Below are 13,245 nucleotides of genomic sequence, written 5' to 3'. Positions count from 1 at the left end.
CAGTGCTGGGACCCCATCTGACTTGAACCCCACCCCCTCATCAGTGCTGGGACCCCATCTGACTTGAACCCTGACCCCACCCCCAGTCAGTCAGTGCTGGGACCCCATCTGACTTGACTCTCCTCTTCTAAACAGATTTCTGTGCCCTGACGGAAAGGGGGAAAGGGCGTGGTGAAGATGGCCCGTTTGGTCTCTTACCGAACAGTGACTGTTCAGTTCTGGGTCTCTTGTTGGCTCCCACATACTACAAGAGGAAATTCCTTTGATGATTGGAGAATGAATCACCGATCTATGGGTGTAGTAGAATGTTGTTGGGAGTCATTTTTATTGCTGTGTTCTTTTATCAGAACCACAATCTTTGGTTTTCTCCTAAGATTATCCAGTCTAAAGTCCATGGCTAACCAAGCAGCTTGTCAAGCTTGGGTTCCATCTCACAGAGTGGGCCTTAAATCCAATCAAGGGTGGCTGATTATTTCTACATTTGTGCCAGTATTGAACCAGCATATCTGCAGGCATTTCACCATTGTAGGTCCCACGGCTTGTACCTGGGTTGATAGTTACCTTTTTCCTCTGGTACTGTGCAGAGTACCTCCCAGTACCGTAAATACCTGTCAGTAGGGGCGAAGGCTTCCATTTACATCTTATCATTTTATATGCACAATAGGTATTTTATTGTGCCAGAATAAAAGCAGCAGAGAGATGTAATTTCAAAAAGAAAAACTTAGTTTGAAACGCTTGCAGAAGAGTTGCAAAAAAAGAGAGAATTCTAATGTATTTGTCACCCAGCTTTCTCTACTAGCATCTTAAATGACTGTAATATCGCTTATTAAATGACTGTAATATCGCTTATTAAGGCCAAAATGTTAATCCCCACCACATCAGCGGAGCTACACACTTTTCTCACCCTTCTATGTTTTAACTACTAAGACTCCTTTTCCGCACCAGCATTCAATCCAGACTCCCACGCATGCGTTGAGCCCGACTTCCGCATCATGGCTTCCTGTCCTCCTCCTCTCGCGAGAGTTCATTTGTGGCGAAACGCATCCTGGGTGACTGGTCAGCGCGTGCGCGGATGACGAAGCGGAAGTGCCCGGGCCTGAGGCGGGACCAGAGCCCGGAGGGGGCTCGAAATCACGGAAGTTTTGCTAGGAGGATCGGGTGGTTGCCGGAGTTCCTGCCAGGTTTAAGGCGCTAGAGCTGGGGCGGCCGCCGGGGCTCTGAGAGCCGCCGGCCTCCGGAGGGTTGCGGCTGTAACCCGGGCGCGACTCGACGGCGCTGCTGCCGGCCTTGTCTGGAAGGGATCTCCACCATGGCGTCCACGAACACCAATCTCCAGGTGCGGTACCGAGGTCCTTCTGGGCCCCTTCGAGAGCGGGAACCCCCGGGGAGAGCGGCCGCGCCCCTTGCCCTGGCCCTGGCGGAGGAGGGCGGGGCCGCGAGGACCCGACCGCGGCGAAGGGGCGCTTCCCCCGGGGGGCCGGCCTTGGCAGCTCCTCCTCAGCTTCGCGGTCTGTGGGACTCTTGATTTTGCTTGGGATACTGGAAAACAAAACAGTGCGGTTTGGACCGAGCTGGGCCGATCTCTCCAATCAGGAAGATCTCCAGTCTCTCTACCCGGAAGAAAGGAAGAGCGTAATTTACTTACTTATTATTATTATTTTTTTTTTTGGAAAGCACTACTTTGGACCAGTTTAGAATAAGGTTTCCCTTCTCGGTTTCTTACGCCGATAAACAAAGACGTCCAGGTATCCCGTGAATAGTCCAAGGACCTTAGGTTAGAGAGGGGCAACACACCATCCCCATGAATTCATTAAGAAGGTGTTCTCCCAAATTACTGTATTTAAGATCAGGGAGTATTTTAATCTGTATCTCCACTTTCCAGCTCTCATCGCAAAAAAAAAAAAAAAAAAAAAAAAAAAAGAGTGTTTTCTATGTTCATTTCGGATTCCTAAGATAATTAATGTTAGAAAAAGGTTAGTGCTGCTCCATGCAACGGTGTGCATTGACAAATGTTTATAACACTGTCTCCCCTCGTCCTGGGTTCGTCAGTGGGGTTCAGAAGGATATCGGAGACTTCTAGCCCAGTAGGTTAGTTAGTTTCTTACCAAGGAGTAGAACAGAGTACCCTTCGATATTGGTCTTCTGGTAGTCAAATAGGTATTTGTTCAGTGTCTGATATAAGTAACAATGATAATGTAAACGTATTTCCTTAACATAGGATAATTGATTCTGAAGAAATTCCACCTAAAGGAAGAGCATTTGAATAGGGATCACTCCACACAAAGACTGGGAGTAGAGGCTTGTCTAGTGGGTCTGATCCTGAAACTCAACCCATACTGTCTTTAATAAAGTCTAAATGCAACTATGGCTCATTTTTAAGAATTAAGTGTAAGTTCACCATTAATGTGTGAGGGGCGCTGAGCTACTGTTTGTTAGGGTTGGTTCACGTGTGGTTCTTCTCCATAAGCCTTTTCAGTTTCTAACCAAGGACATTTTGATGAAGAATTGCAAAATGAGTAATTTCCCCAAGGAACAAAGTAAAAATCTTTGTAAATGGATGCTTTTAATCTAATGCATAATGCAAATAACTAAAAAACAAACAACTATGAAATCCCACCAGAATTTAAATACAATTCCATAAGATTGTATTACAGAGTAGGAGGTTAGTGTGAGCTGTCATCCAGGAAGGGTGTAACTCACTCTTGCAAGGATAAATAAGACATGTTTCTCTGAGGTGATGTGATCTCAAATAAAATGAGCACTAACTGTAATTGGCTCAGTGTTTGAGGTGATCTCATTGACTCCTCAGAACAACTCTTCAAGGCCAATGTTACTCCAGTTTCACAGTATTAGAAACTCAGCTTCTTGAGGTGGTGGTGTACCCAAAGAGATGCCGTAAATTAGTGTTGGGATAAGTTTTGAATCCAGGTCTGTGTGCTTTTAAGCTTGTGGCTTTCTTTCACTGTAAAATTCTGTGTACTTGAAGAAGAATGGTTTCCAGACAGAGAAAATGGCAGAAATGTAATAAAAACCTTGTAGAGAACATAAAGTAAAATCCAAAGGTGAACCACTTTTAAATGTTGTCCATATAAAACTGCTTAGATTTGGGGAATACCAGAATCTCATTCCCACCCCCATCTGTCTGTCCTTGTGTGTGTGTGTTTGTGTGTTTGTGTGTATGTGTGTGTGTCTGTGTCTGTGTGTATGTCTCTGTGTGTGTGTGTATATGTCTGTCCGTGTGTGTATGTGCGTGTGTGTCTGTGTGTGTGTGTGTGTGTGTGTTAGACTGCAGAACAGCATGGATGTGTGTCTTACATAAAAGCAAAAGCAACTGAGAGAACAGAATACAGGCTGTCAGAGAAGACCAGAAACCCTCTACGGGATGGTTGGAGTTAGTGTGTGGCACCAGTAGGGCCATTCTGGCACTGAGGTCTTAAGAAGTTAGAATTTTACAGGGAGACAGTGGCCTTGGCTCTGCTTAGCATGTATGTTTTAGACATATGTACCCTTAGTTGGGTTTGGCTGTACCAGCATTTTGATATGACAGAAACTCAGTGTGTAAGGAAGGACCATGAATGAAAACAGTTATGTTGTCACCAGTAGTTTATGTGCTACATACCGTGGTGGGTCTTCATTCTGCTGTCTGTGGAAAGTTGTAAAATAAACTTAAACATCGAGTGGCATTTTTCACACTGCTGTTTCAGAATCAAACTTTAATCAGTGTACCGAGGTCTGTGTGGTGGAAGGTGGTGACCAGCCATATTAGGGTAGTTCCTGTTTGATATGCACAACAAAGGCTGGCACAAAGAACATATTGAAGAAAGAGACTTAGTCTGTGGCTTCCATTAAAAGTGAGAGAGGAGTAATATGAGTCTTCTACAAAAGTTCTGGGTTAACTAGATATGAATATAATAATAGAATACATATAAGTTGCTCCTAAAGATATAAGGCAACCATACGTGGAGAGACAAAAGAGAAATTGAGTTTTGAGCTAATTTTGAACTGTTTGAGTATTTGTTACTAGTGCTAAGTCCTGAAGAGAGGAAGTTAGATGAGCATGCGCTTTGGCAGTGAAAATACAGCCTAGCAAGAGAAATGGAAGAATAAGAAATCTAGATGAACTCGGGTCTTTCCTTGGGAGTTTGTTGTGGAGGTAAAGATGCTAAGATAGCAACTAGAGAGAAATCTAAGAACCCAAGACAGCTGCTGTGTCATTAATGGAATGTTGTATCTGTGGGTCTGAGATAGAGCTTAAACACGTTTTTCTTCAGGGGAGAGCCCCAGCCAACAGTGGTACCTCACTGAGGCAGTAAATGTCAAAGGGTAAGATGGAAATGGACTCCAGAGCATAAGGAAAAGTCAGTCCTGCAGCTGGGCTTGTAGCTCAGTGACAGAGTGATTGATTCCCTGTTGTTGGCTGAGTGAGGAGAATGAGTGAAGAGTTCAAGATAATCTGGAGCAATTAGTCTGAATAAGGACTTTACCATGTGGTCTAACCACTGAGCATTTTCTCCTAAAGACTATCTGTGGTTTTTATGTCTTGCCTAATTTAAAACTTGGGGGGGCTTAGTCTTGAATTTTTGCTGTTTGAACTGTGAAATATAAAGCTAGTTCATTTTTGTCAATTCTAAAATGTTATAAAAGAAATATAGCCCCTCTGGCATCTCTACATCAGAGAGAGATGTATGTTTCCAGATATAATGGTATTCCTGCATGATGGTTGTGGAGTTTGGAGTGACCTTTATATTACTTACATCTTTATGTTTAGTGTACCCTGAAGAGTATCATTCATATATTTATTTGTATTCTCTCTGTCCTTGCCAGAGGTGATTTGCTACCTAGTTTAACCAAGTTAGAACAACTTTGAATTTTTATTCTGGTTTTTCTTTGTGTATGAGTGGTCGAGCATGTGCCATAGCATTTGTGGGTGGTCAGAGGACAACTTTGAGGTGTTTGTTCTCATTTTCTGTTGAATGGTTCCCAGGAATCAAACTTAAGTCATCCGTTCTGCGCTTAAGGTCTTTAAGGCAGGCGTCCTTACCAGCTGTAGTGTGGCAGGCGTCCTTACCTACTGTATGTAGTGTGGCAGGCATCCTTACCTACTGTAGTGTGGCAGGCATCCTTACCTACTGTAGTGTGGCAGGCGTCCTTACCTACTGTACTGTGATGTCCTTACCTACTGTAGTGTGGCAGGCGTCCTTACCTACTGTACTGTGGCGTCCTTACCTACTGTAATGTGGCAGGCATCCTTACCTACTGTACTGTGGCGTCCTTACCTACTGTAGTGTGGCAGGCGTCCTTACCTACTGTACTGTGGCGTCCTTACCTACTGTAGTGTGGCAGGCATCCTTACCTACTGTACTGTGGCAGGCGTCCTTACCTACTGTACTGTGGCAGGCATCCTTACCTACTGTACTGTGGCAGGCGTCCTTACCTACTGTACTGTGGCAGGCGTCCTTACCTACTGTAGTGTGGCAGGCGTCCTTACCTACTGTGGTATCTCACTAGCCCCATACATATACTCTCTCCCCATTGGAGTGTTTATGCTCGTTCATTATTTTCATATGTCTGCATGTATTTTAAATTCCAGTTTAAGTGTATGGGTATTTTGCCTGCTTTATGCCTGTGTTCTATGTGTGTTCTTAATGCCCATGGAGGCCAGAAGAGGACATTGGATCTCCTGGAAAATAAGTTATAGATGATTGTGAGCTACCATGCAGGTGTTGGGAACTGAACCCAGGACCTCTGGAAGACCAGTGTTTTTAACCCCTGGACATCTATCCAGCCTCTAAATTACAAAGCTTAATTAAAGTTTTATTTTGAAGGACAGGTGGAGGCAGGCAGGTCTCTATGAGTTCCAGGACAGTCAGGGCTACACAGAGAAACCCTGTAAAAAGTTTTATTTTGAGATAACATGTAATTTTCAGAAGTGATAAGAGGTATGCAGTGGACCCTTCCCCTAGTTGCATGGTGTAAAACTGGTACAATATCACATCAGGATATTGACGTTGACACCCTCTGCAGTTCTTATTGATCCCCCAGTTTGACCTGTACTTCTGTGTGTGTTTGTGTTTTCTGTGCAGTTTGGGAACAGTTTAGCCGTGAAACCACTGAAGGCTATCTGGAGCATTCATTTATGTACAAGTTTTGTGTGAACATAAATCATCCCTTTTCTGGGGGATTGTAAAGTTCTTTGTTTATATTATTAGTTACATATTTTGTTCAGTAAATACAAGCCATTTCTCCAGAACTGCAAAACCATTATACGCTCTTGGCATTCTTACCAGCATCGATGTTGCCACTGGTTTTAATTTTAGCCATTGTGATAGGTGTCTTTTTTTCACTGTGGTTTTAATTTGCATTAAAACCAATAAATTTAATTTAATTTAATGCATAAAACTTGCATTAAATGGCTAATAATAGTATGTCATCTATATGGTCTTGTTGGTGAAATGTATTAACTGGGTTGTTTTTAAGATGTGTGTGTGTGCAACCGTGTCAGGAGAGCTTGCAAGAGTTGGTTCTCTTCTACTGAGTGGGTATACTGAATCACTTAGGCTGGGTAGAAAGATAGACCCTTTATCCGCTGAGCCATCTCTGGCCTGTTAATAAATTCTTTTAAAACTGTTCAGGATTCCTTTGTGTGTTCTAGTAGATTTTTCTCATTTGTCTGATGTTTATATTGTTCTCCCAGTCTGTACTATGTCTTTTCATCATTTTATCAGAATCTTTCAGAAAACAAATGTTTTAACTGATATGCTTCATGTTAACATCTTTTCATTTTATACATTGTGCTTTTGATATTAAATCTAAGAACTTTTTTCTTGGTTTTGTTTTCTAAAAATTTTAGTCTGTGCTCATTTTGAGTTAGTTTTTGCTGGACATACAGGATTTAAGGTAATATTCTCTTCTTGTTCCCTCATGGATGTCCATTTGCTATAATACTACTTTAAAAACCTAATTTCTCATTGAAGACTTGGTTCTCTATCACTTTTAAATAGTTGCTTGGCAATGTTTGTATAGTCCTATTTCTGGTAGGGTCTTCCTTTTTTAATCTCTACAATAGTTCTTATCACAGAAGATGTGAAAAGGTAGAAAATGAATCTGGGTCAAATCATCAACAAATGCCCCTCAAATACTTTCCATGTTTCTAAAATTTTGTGATATTATTTTAATGACCTTTTAATATTCTTTGATGTGATACTTTTTTTTTTTAATGTCTTTGCTCAGTATAGTTTTGGGAACCTTTCAGAATATTAATATCCCATTGTTCCATAGGGGATTTTATCTCTGCATTCTGTTTATGCTTTAGGCAAAGCAGCACCAAGGTTTTTTCAAATGCTTTAAGTTTATTTTATGTGTATAGATCTTGTGCCTGTATGTGTATCTGTGCACTATATGTGTGCTTGGTGCCCACAGAGGGCAGTAGAAGGTATCAGATCCCCAGAACTGAAATTACAGAGGTTTATGGTCAGACATGTGGGTCAGTACCATAGACTTGAACCCAGGTTTCCCAGAAGACTAGCTAGTAGTACCCTTAACCCCTGAGCCATGTCTCCAGTCTAACAGTACTTAAGTTTTGAGAATTTCCCTAACCATTCTTTTTTAATTAAATCCACTCTGCGCCCACTCCATGTGTGTTAGGGGGGTGGTTATTTGCCTCAGACTTTCAGATTTATGCTTTCATTTTAAGTGTATTGTTTTGCCTTTCTCACACAGAAAGCAATAGATCTTGCAAGCAAAGCAGCCCAGGAAGACAAAGCTGGGAACTATGAGGAAGCTCTTCAGCTCTACCAACACGCTGTTCAGTATTTTCTCCATGTTGTTAAATGTAAGACATGTTCTATATTATTTAAACCTGTACACTAGAAGGGGGAAATGGTACATTTCTGAAAGTTGAAATACAAAGCCAAGAGAATTCTAAAGATCAGACCACTAAAGAGAAACTCTTTTCTCCCAGCTTTTAGTATTCTTAACAAATGTGCCAGCTGTTGTAATTATTACTTTATATACCAGTATCTTATTATGCATTTAGTGGAGAGAACTTTATTTTATGGATAGATAATCTAGCTAGATTACGCGATTTGAACAACCATTTTCTGAGCATATGTTAAAAATTATTTTCTTATAAAAATAGGTTGGGACGTATTAAGTTTATTTAACAAATGCATATTTGATGTTAATTATGGACCAAGCTCTGCTCTGGGAACTGGATAATTCAACACTGCGAAACAAGTGCATGAAAACCTGTAAGGTCCATCACTAGTCTTATATTTAGTGTCATTGGGTTATTTAAAGTTTTTAATTTGAACTTTCTACTTAATTGTAGGGAAGAGTGTATGTTAAAATAAAACTGAGAATGAAATATAACACATAAGAGACATGAGAATAGTCCTGTGTGTTGCCCATATTGCTAAAGTCCACATTTCAAAGTAGCTAAAATAGAAGCTTTAATATAAAAAAAATTACTATTTTGGTAGTCCACATAATATATGCAATTTCCCTCTCTTTGTATTCTTTGAAATAAAGCAGACAAAGATGTTAATAGAAATACTTAACTATTGCTTACATATCTTTTATATCATAAGTTTTATTCACTTCTATTAATTTTCTGTATCAGTATATGCAAGGAGCATACAGAGAGTAAATCAGCTTCACTCTCCTAACCCTCCAGTTCACAGCTTTTAGTAATCCCTGCTGTGCATTCAGAGTTGTCTGTGTTTCTCTTGTAATTGGTTTTGTGTGAGATAAAAAACGTTTAGCTGTTTGCCAATGGTTAAGGGAAGAATTGGAAACCTATAGATTGTTACTTGATTATGGTATAATATTAACTTAAAATATCTACTATTTTGCTGCGAGTTTGTTTTGTTTTGTTTGTAAGCTCAAACCCAGTGTTGGCCTCCTACCCTGGGTGGAAAATAGAAGAGGGTTGATGATCACTGGATACAATGAATTAGAGAAGCTTTCTCCTCCCTCCTCCAACACAGAAGTTCCTGGTTAAAGAATATATCTCTATTTTGACTCTTTCTCTGGATGCTGTGATAGAATACCCCAACAGAAAACAATTTAGGGAACAAAGGCTTTATACAGTTCCAGAGGGGATCCAGTCATTCATTGCAAGGAAGGTGAGGCAGCAGGAGTGAGGCCAGCCTTGGGATCAGGAAGTTAACTGACTACATCTCATCAGCTCATGGGAGGTGAGACAACAGGAAGTAGAGCCAGACTATAAAACCTCAAAGTCCACCCCAGTGACGTATTTCTTCCAGCAAGGCTCTCCCTCCTAAATGTTCTATAACCTTCCTATATAGTACCACCCACTGTAGACATTTGGATACATGAGCCTGTGGGGGCATTCCATATCAAACCACAACAAATATTAATGACATGGTGTCTCATTCCCTTCCACAGATGAAGCACAAGGTGATAAAGCCAAGCAAAGCATCAGGGCCAAGTGTACAGAGTATCTTGATAGAGCAGAAAAGCTGAAGGAGTATCTGAAGAAGAAAGAGAAGAAGCCGCAGAAGCCTGTGAAAGAGGAACAGTCAGGTCCCGTTGATGAGAAGGGGTATGTATTCTAAAAGTGTTAGATTTTGTATCCTATAGCTTTTCAGTTGTGAAATTGGATTCTTTTGTCTAAGCCAGGGATTTTTCAGCCATAGTTCATGGGCCTAAGTGGGTTTATTGCCTATGTCAATCATTAGGTTTTATTGAGACCTTGCCTTGCACATCCACTTGCATACTGTCATCTCAGGCAGTTTTTGTCCTATAACAGAGTTGGGTGGTTACAGTAGCGATTGTGTGGCCAGGAAACTGGAAACATTTACCATCAAGCCTCTCAAAGACCGGAGTTTGCTAATCTGTGCTTACCACACTCTTTCGCATACCTTTTTTCAAGGTGTTTTCAAGTAATTGGGAAAACACCGTGGGCATGGTACCAGCATACGCCTGACTGTCAGTAAGACAGTACTGCTGTAGGAGTGAGTGATCTGTGAATTACATCTGACTTTGTGCACAAAGGGAAAATGAACTCCCAACAGTGTCATTAATTTTTACTTTATGCAGAAGTTTTTTTTACTGTGGATTTGTGTTACATAATCATGAAGGAAGCAACAGCATAATTTTTGAAGCAGCGAGCTCCAGGTTTTGAAGGCCTTCCTAGATGGGTGAGGTATCAGAAATGTAGGGAGCGTTTAGTGGAAGCATGCCAAACTCTGCTAAGCAGAGAGGACTTATTCTAGCTAGATTTGCTCTTGATGGTCCTACGAATGAGTGTCAGCATGGTTCGGAATGCCAGGTTAGGAAAATGAGATTTTCAGTTGATGTGGCCTGGCTGGATTTGAAATACTGAGGATCTGGTGAGGTCTGGAGCCTGTGATGCTCACAGTTCATGTTCTACAAGGTACATGTGAGCCCAAAGTCATGAGGAAACTAGGGATGGAGCTGTTTGGGCAGTGCTCCCCTCCTATGTTTGTTAATGGTGAAATTTTGTCTGTTTACTAGGCATTGCCTGCTTTAAGGATGAGGACAGGTATAAAAATTAGAATTAGCTGTCTTAAAGTGTGTGGCAGAGTTTGAAGAAAATTAGAAACTCAGAGTTTTATATTCTCTGTTACAATACAGAGAATTTAGGTTAGGTTAGGAAAACAAAGTGTCTGTGGCATGCCAAGAGTATTTTATAGTCTGTACATACATACTAGTTCCCAACATGAAATGCACGTAGAGGGAAGAATTCAATTCATCATGAGCATACATGGCTTCCCCATCTCACAGGCATGTTTTCCAGTAGAGACATTGGATCTTTCCTGTCTCCTGGGACACATGCAGAGTTAGTGAGGACCCCGTAGTCATCTGCTGTGCAATGGCAATCATACAGGGGAGAGCCAGGCTTTCTTTTATATTAATTATCAGTCTTGGTTAAAAGCAGCCAAACTCACTTTGGCTGATTTAGTTAAAAGGATAGGTGTTGTTTCGGGAATTATTTTATAGATTTTGAAGACAGAGAATCAAAGTTGGGTTCCCATCACTAAGAGAAATAAATATCCAGGATTCTGTATGGGTAGAGAGAGTTGTAAATTCATGCCTGTGGTATTTTATGTTCAAGTAGAGATCTTGCTGCCACGTCTCCCACGAGATATTACTAGGGCTCAGAAATACACAGTAAGACCTCTGCCTCAGTTTCCTCAGGGCAAACCTGGTCTTACCTGAAGATTTGTTCTTCACACAAACAACCTTCATGTGGAGGCACTGAGGTCTGCTGAGGATGAAGGGAATGTGAATGATCTGAACAGCAGGAGACAGCGTGAATAAGAGATTGGAGTGTCCGTGACTCAGTTCTCAGTAGTTACTTCTTCTGTAACTCTGCCGTCCTACAAATGCAAGGCTTTCCCACCCTGTCACAAGTCCTGTCAAGTTTTTCAACCCTCTGTGTATATTAAAATCTAAAAGTTGGTAGGACATTTCTTCTCTGGATCACTTTTTCACCCAACATTGTATCAGGAACATTTTTTCCATTACATGTTTCTACAACATTGTTTTAAAAAGCTATAGTGTATTTTGTGATAAGCTGTTATTGAACATAATTATCTTTGTTTTTTTCCACAGTTGTACTATAGGTATGACTGTCCTTGTAGCAAACTTTAAAAATTATCTCCTCAATGTAAATCCCTAGATGTGATATACAGTGCAGTCCTAGTCCTGCTGTGCTAAAATACCATGAGCAAAGGCAGTGTAGGGGTAAGGGATGTAATTTTGTTTAGAAGGTGTAGTCCACTGCTGAGGAATTTAAAGGCAGGAAAGACTCAGGGCAGGAGCTTGAAGCAGAGAGTGATGGAGGGATGCTGCTTACTAGCATGCGTTCCCTTGCTTGCTCATCTTTCTTGTATCGCCCAAGCTCAACCTGTAAGAATTCAGATTCCATCTTTGAAGGTAGTCTAGGTTAGTTCACAAAAGCTAACCAACACAAGTGGGTTGGCTTTTTTTTTTTTTTTTTTTTTTGAGTTCCTAAGATTTTCACCAGGAACTTTTATCTGTTCCTGGGAACCTCAGGCTAATGGCTACATTGTACATAATTATGTATTGTACTCTTTCTTCCTAACACAAAATCCTGATGCGTTACAGTTTTTGCCTGGTCCTGATGTTTTTCGTAGTAGCCCATCATTTTCCTTCAAGTCCTTTATAGAGTGTGGGGCACACCTGTGAGTATATAGATGCATAGGTATGCTGTGAGGACGGAGGTGTTCCTGACTATCCCACTCTCCCATTACCAATGTATACTTTCCTGTTTATTATTCCCCTGTTCCTGTTTTAATATGTTCTTAAAAGCATCATTTGAAACACAAGTAAAAATCAGTTTTGATGTCAGTGTCTTTTGTTGTGTAAAACATTTCAGGTTATCTTTTTTTCACTTTTGTATTATTAGCAGTAAGTGATCTTTTGCATATATTAAATTTTTTTCATTAGGAATGACAGTGATGGGGAAGCAGAATCTGATGATCCTGAAAAAAAGAAACTGCAGAATCAACTTCAAGGTTACTTTGGATTTCATTTTTAAATTTACTCTAATTGAAAATACTCATGGATTGTCTACTTGAACAATTTTGTTTCCCTCTTTTTCATCGAGTTTCAAAAAATGGCTTTAGTTGCTGGTGGGTCATATACAGGATTGGTTCCAGACTAGGATTTACTCTCAAAGGTTTCTAATAATCAGGATTTTTTTCTTCGATAGATTTAAGAAAAAAAAAAAAATCTGCCTTTAAAAGGCTGCCAGCAGGGCTAGTGAGATGACTCAGTGGTTAAGAGCTTTAGCTGCTCTTCCAGAGGTCCTGAGTTCAAGTTCCAGCAACCACATGGTGGCTCACAACCATCCATAGGGGATCAGATGTTCTCTTCAGGCAGGCAGAGGTATATGCAGCAGATCACTCATATATTAAATAAATAAAATTTTTAAAAAAATTAAAAGGCTGCCAGCAGTTACTTACTGTTCTTCACTTATTTGCCCCTTGTAAACTAGGCAGCATTGCCACCATTATCACACTGCAAGGCCCAAGGAACAGCATGGCTTTGGAGTTATACTGATCCTACTGCCATGGCTGCCATTAACCTATGGCTTCATTTCCTCCCTGTTCTTTTCCTCCACTTTTCAGTTTCACAGATATGCTTACTTTATTACATTTTTCTTTTCTCTTTTTATCCAATGCATAAATCAAGTATGATTTGATTCTGCTGTCCTACAGAATAGCGGCATAA

General features: G+C 40.7%; 1 protein-coding gene across 1 annotated transcript in view; it reads left to right on the top strand.

Annotated features, from left to right (window-relative positions):
- The first annotated feature begins 1,050 nt into the window (after positions 1-1,050).
- The window catches only part of Vps4b (vacuolar protein sorting 4 homolog B), a 27,968-nt gene continuing 15,773 nt past the window's right edge, over positions 1,051-13,245 (top strand). Inside the window, exons 1-4 of the mRNA XM_031379889.1 lie at positions 1,051-1,336; positions 7,720-7,831; positions 9,409-9,565; positions 12,460-12,527. Coding sequence (XP_031235749.1) covers positions 1,310-1,336; positions 7,720-7,831; positions 9,409-9,565; positions 12,460-12,527 — 364 coding nt within the window. The 5' untranslated portion in view covers positions 1,051-1,309. The remainder of the gene's footprint in view (positions 1,337-7,719; positions 7,832-9,408; positions 9,566-12,459; positions 12,528-13,245) is intronic.

The sequence above is a fragment of the Mastomys coucha genome, unplaced genomic scaffold (assembly GCF_008632895.1).
Source record: "Mastomys coucha isolate ucsf_1 unplaced genomic scaffold, UCSF_Mcou_1 pScaffold1, whole genome shotgun sequence".
Taxonomy (NCBI): Eukaryota; Metazoa; Chordata; class Mammalia; order Rodentia; family Muridae; genus Mastomys; species Mastomys coucha.
The sequence above is the reverse complement of the archived record's forward strand: the minus strand, read 5'-3'. Positions and strand labels throughout refer to the sequence as shown.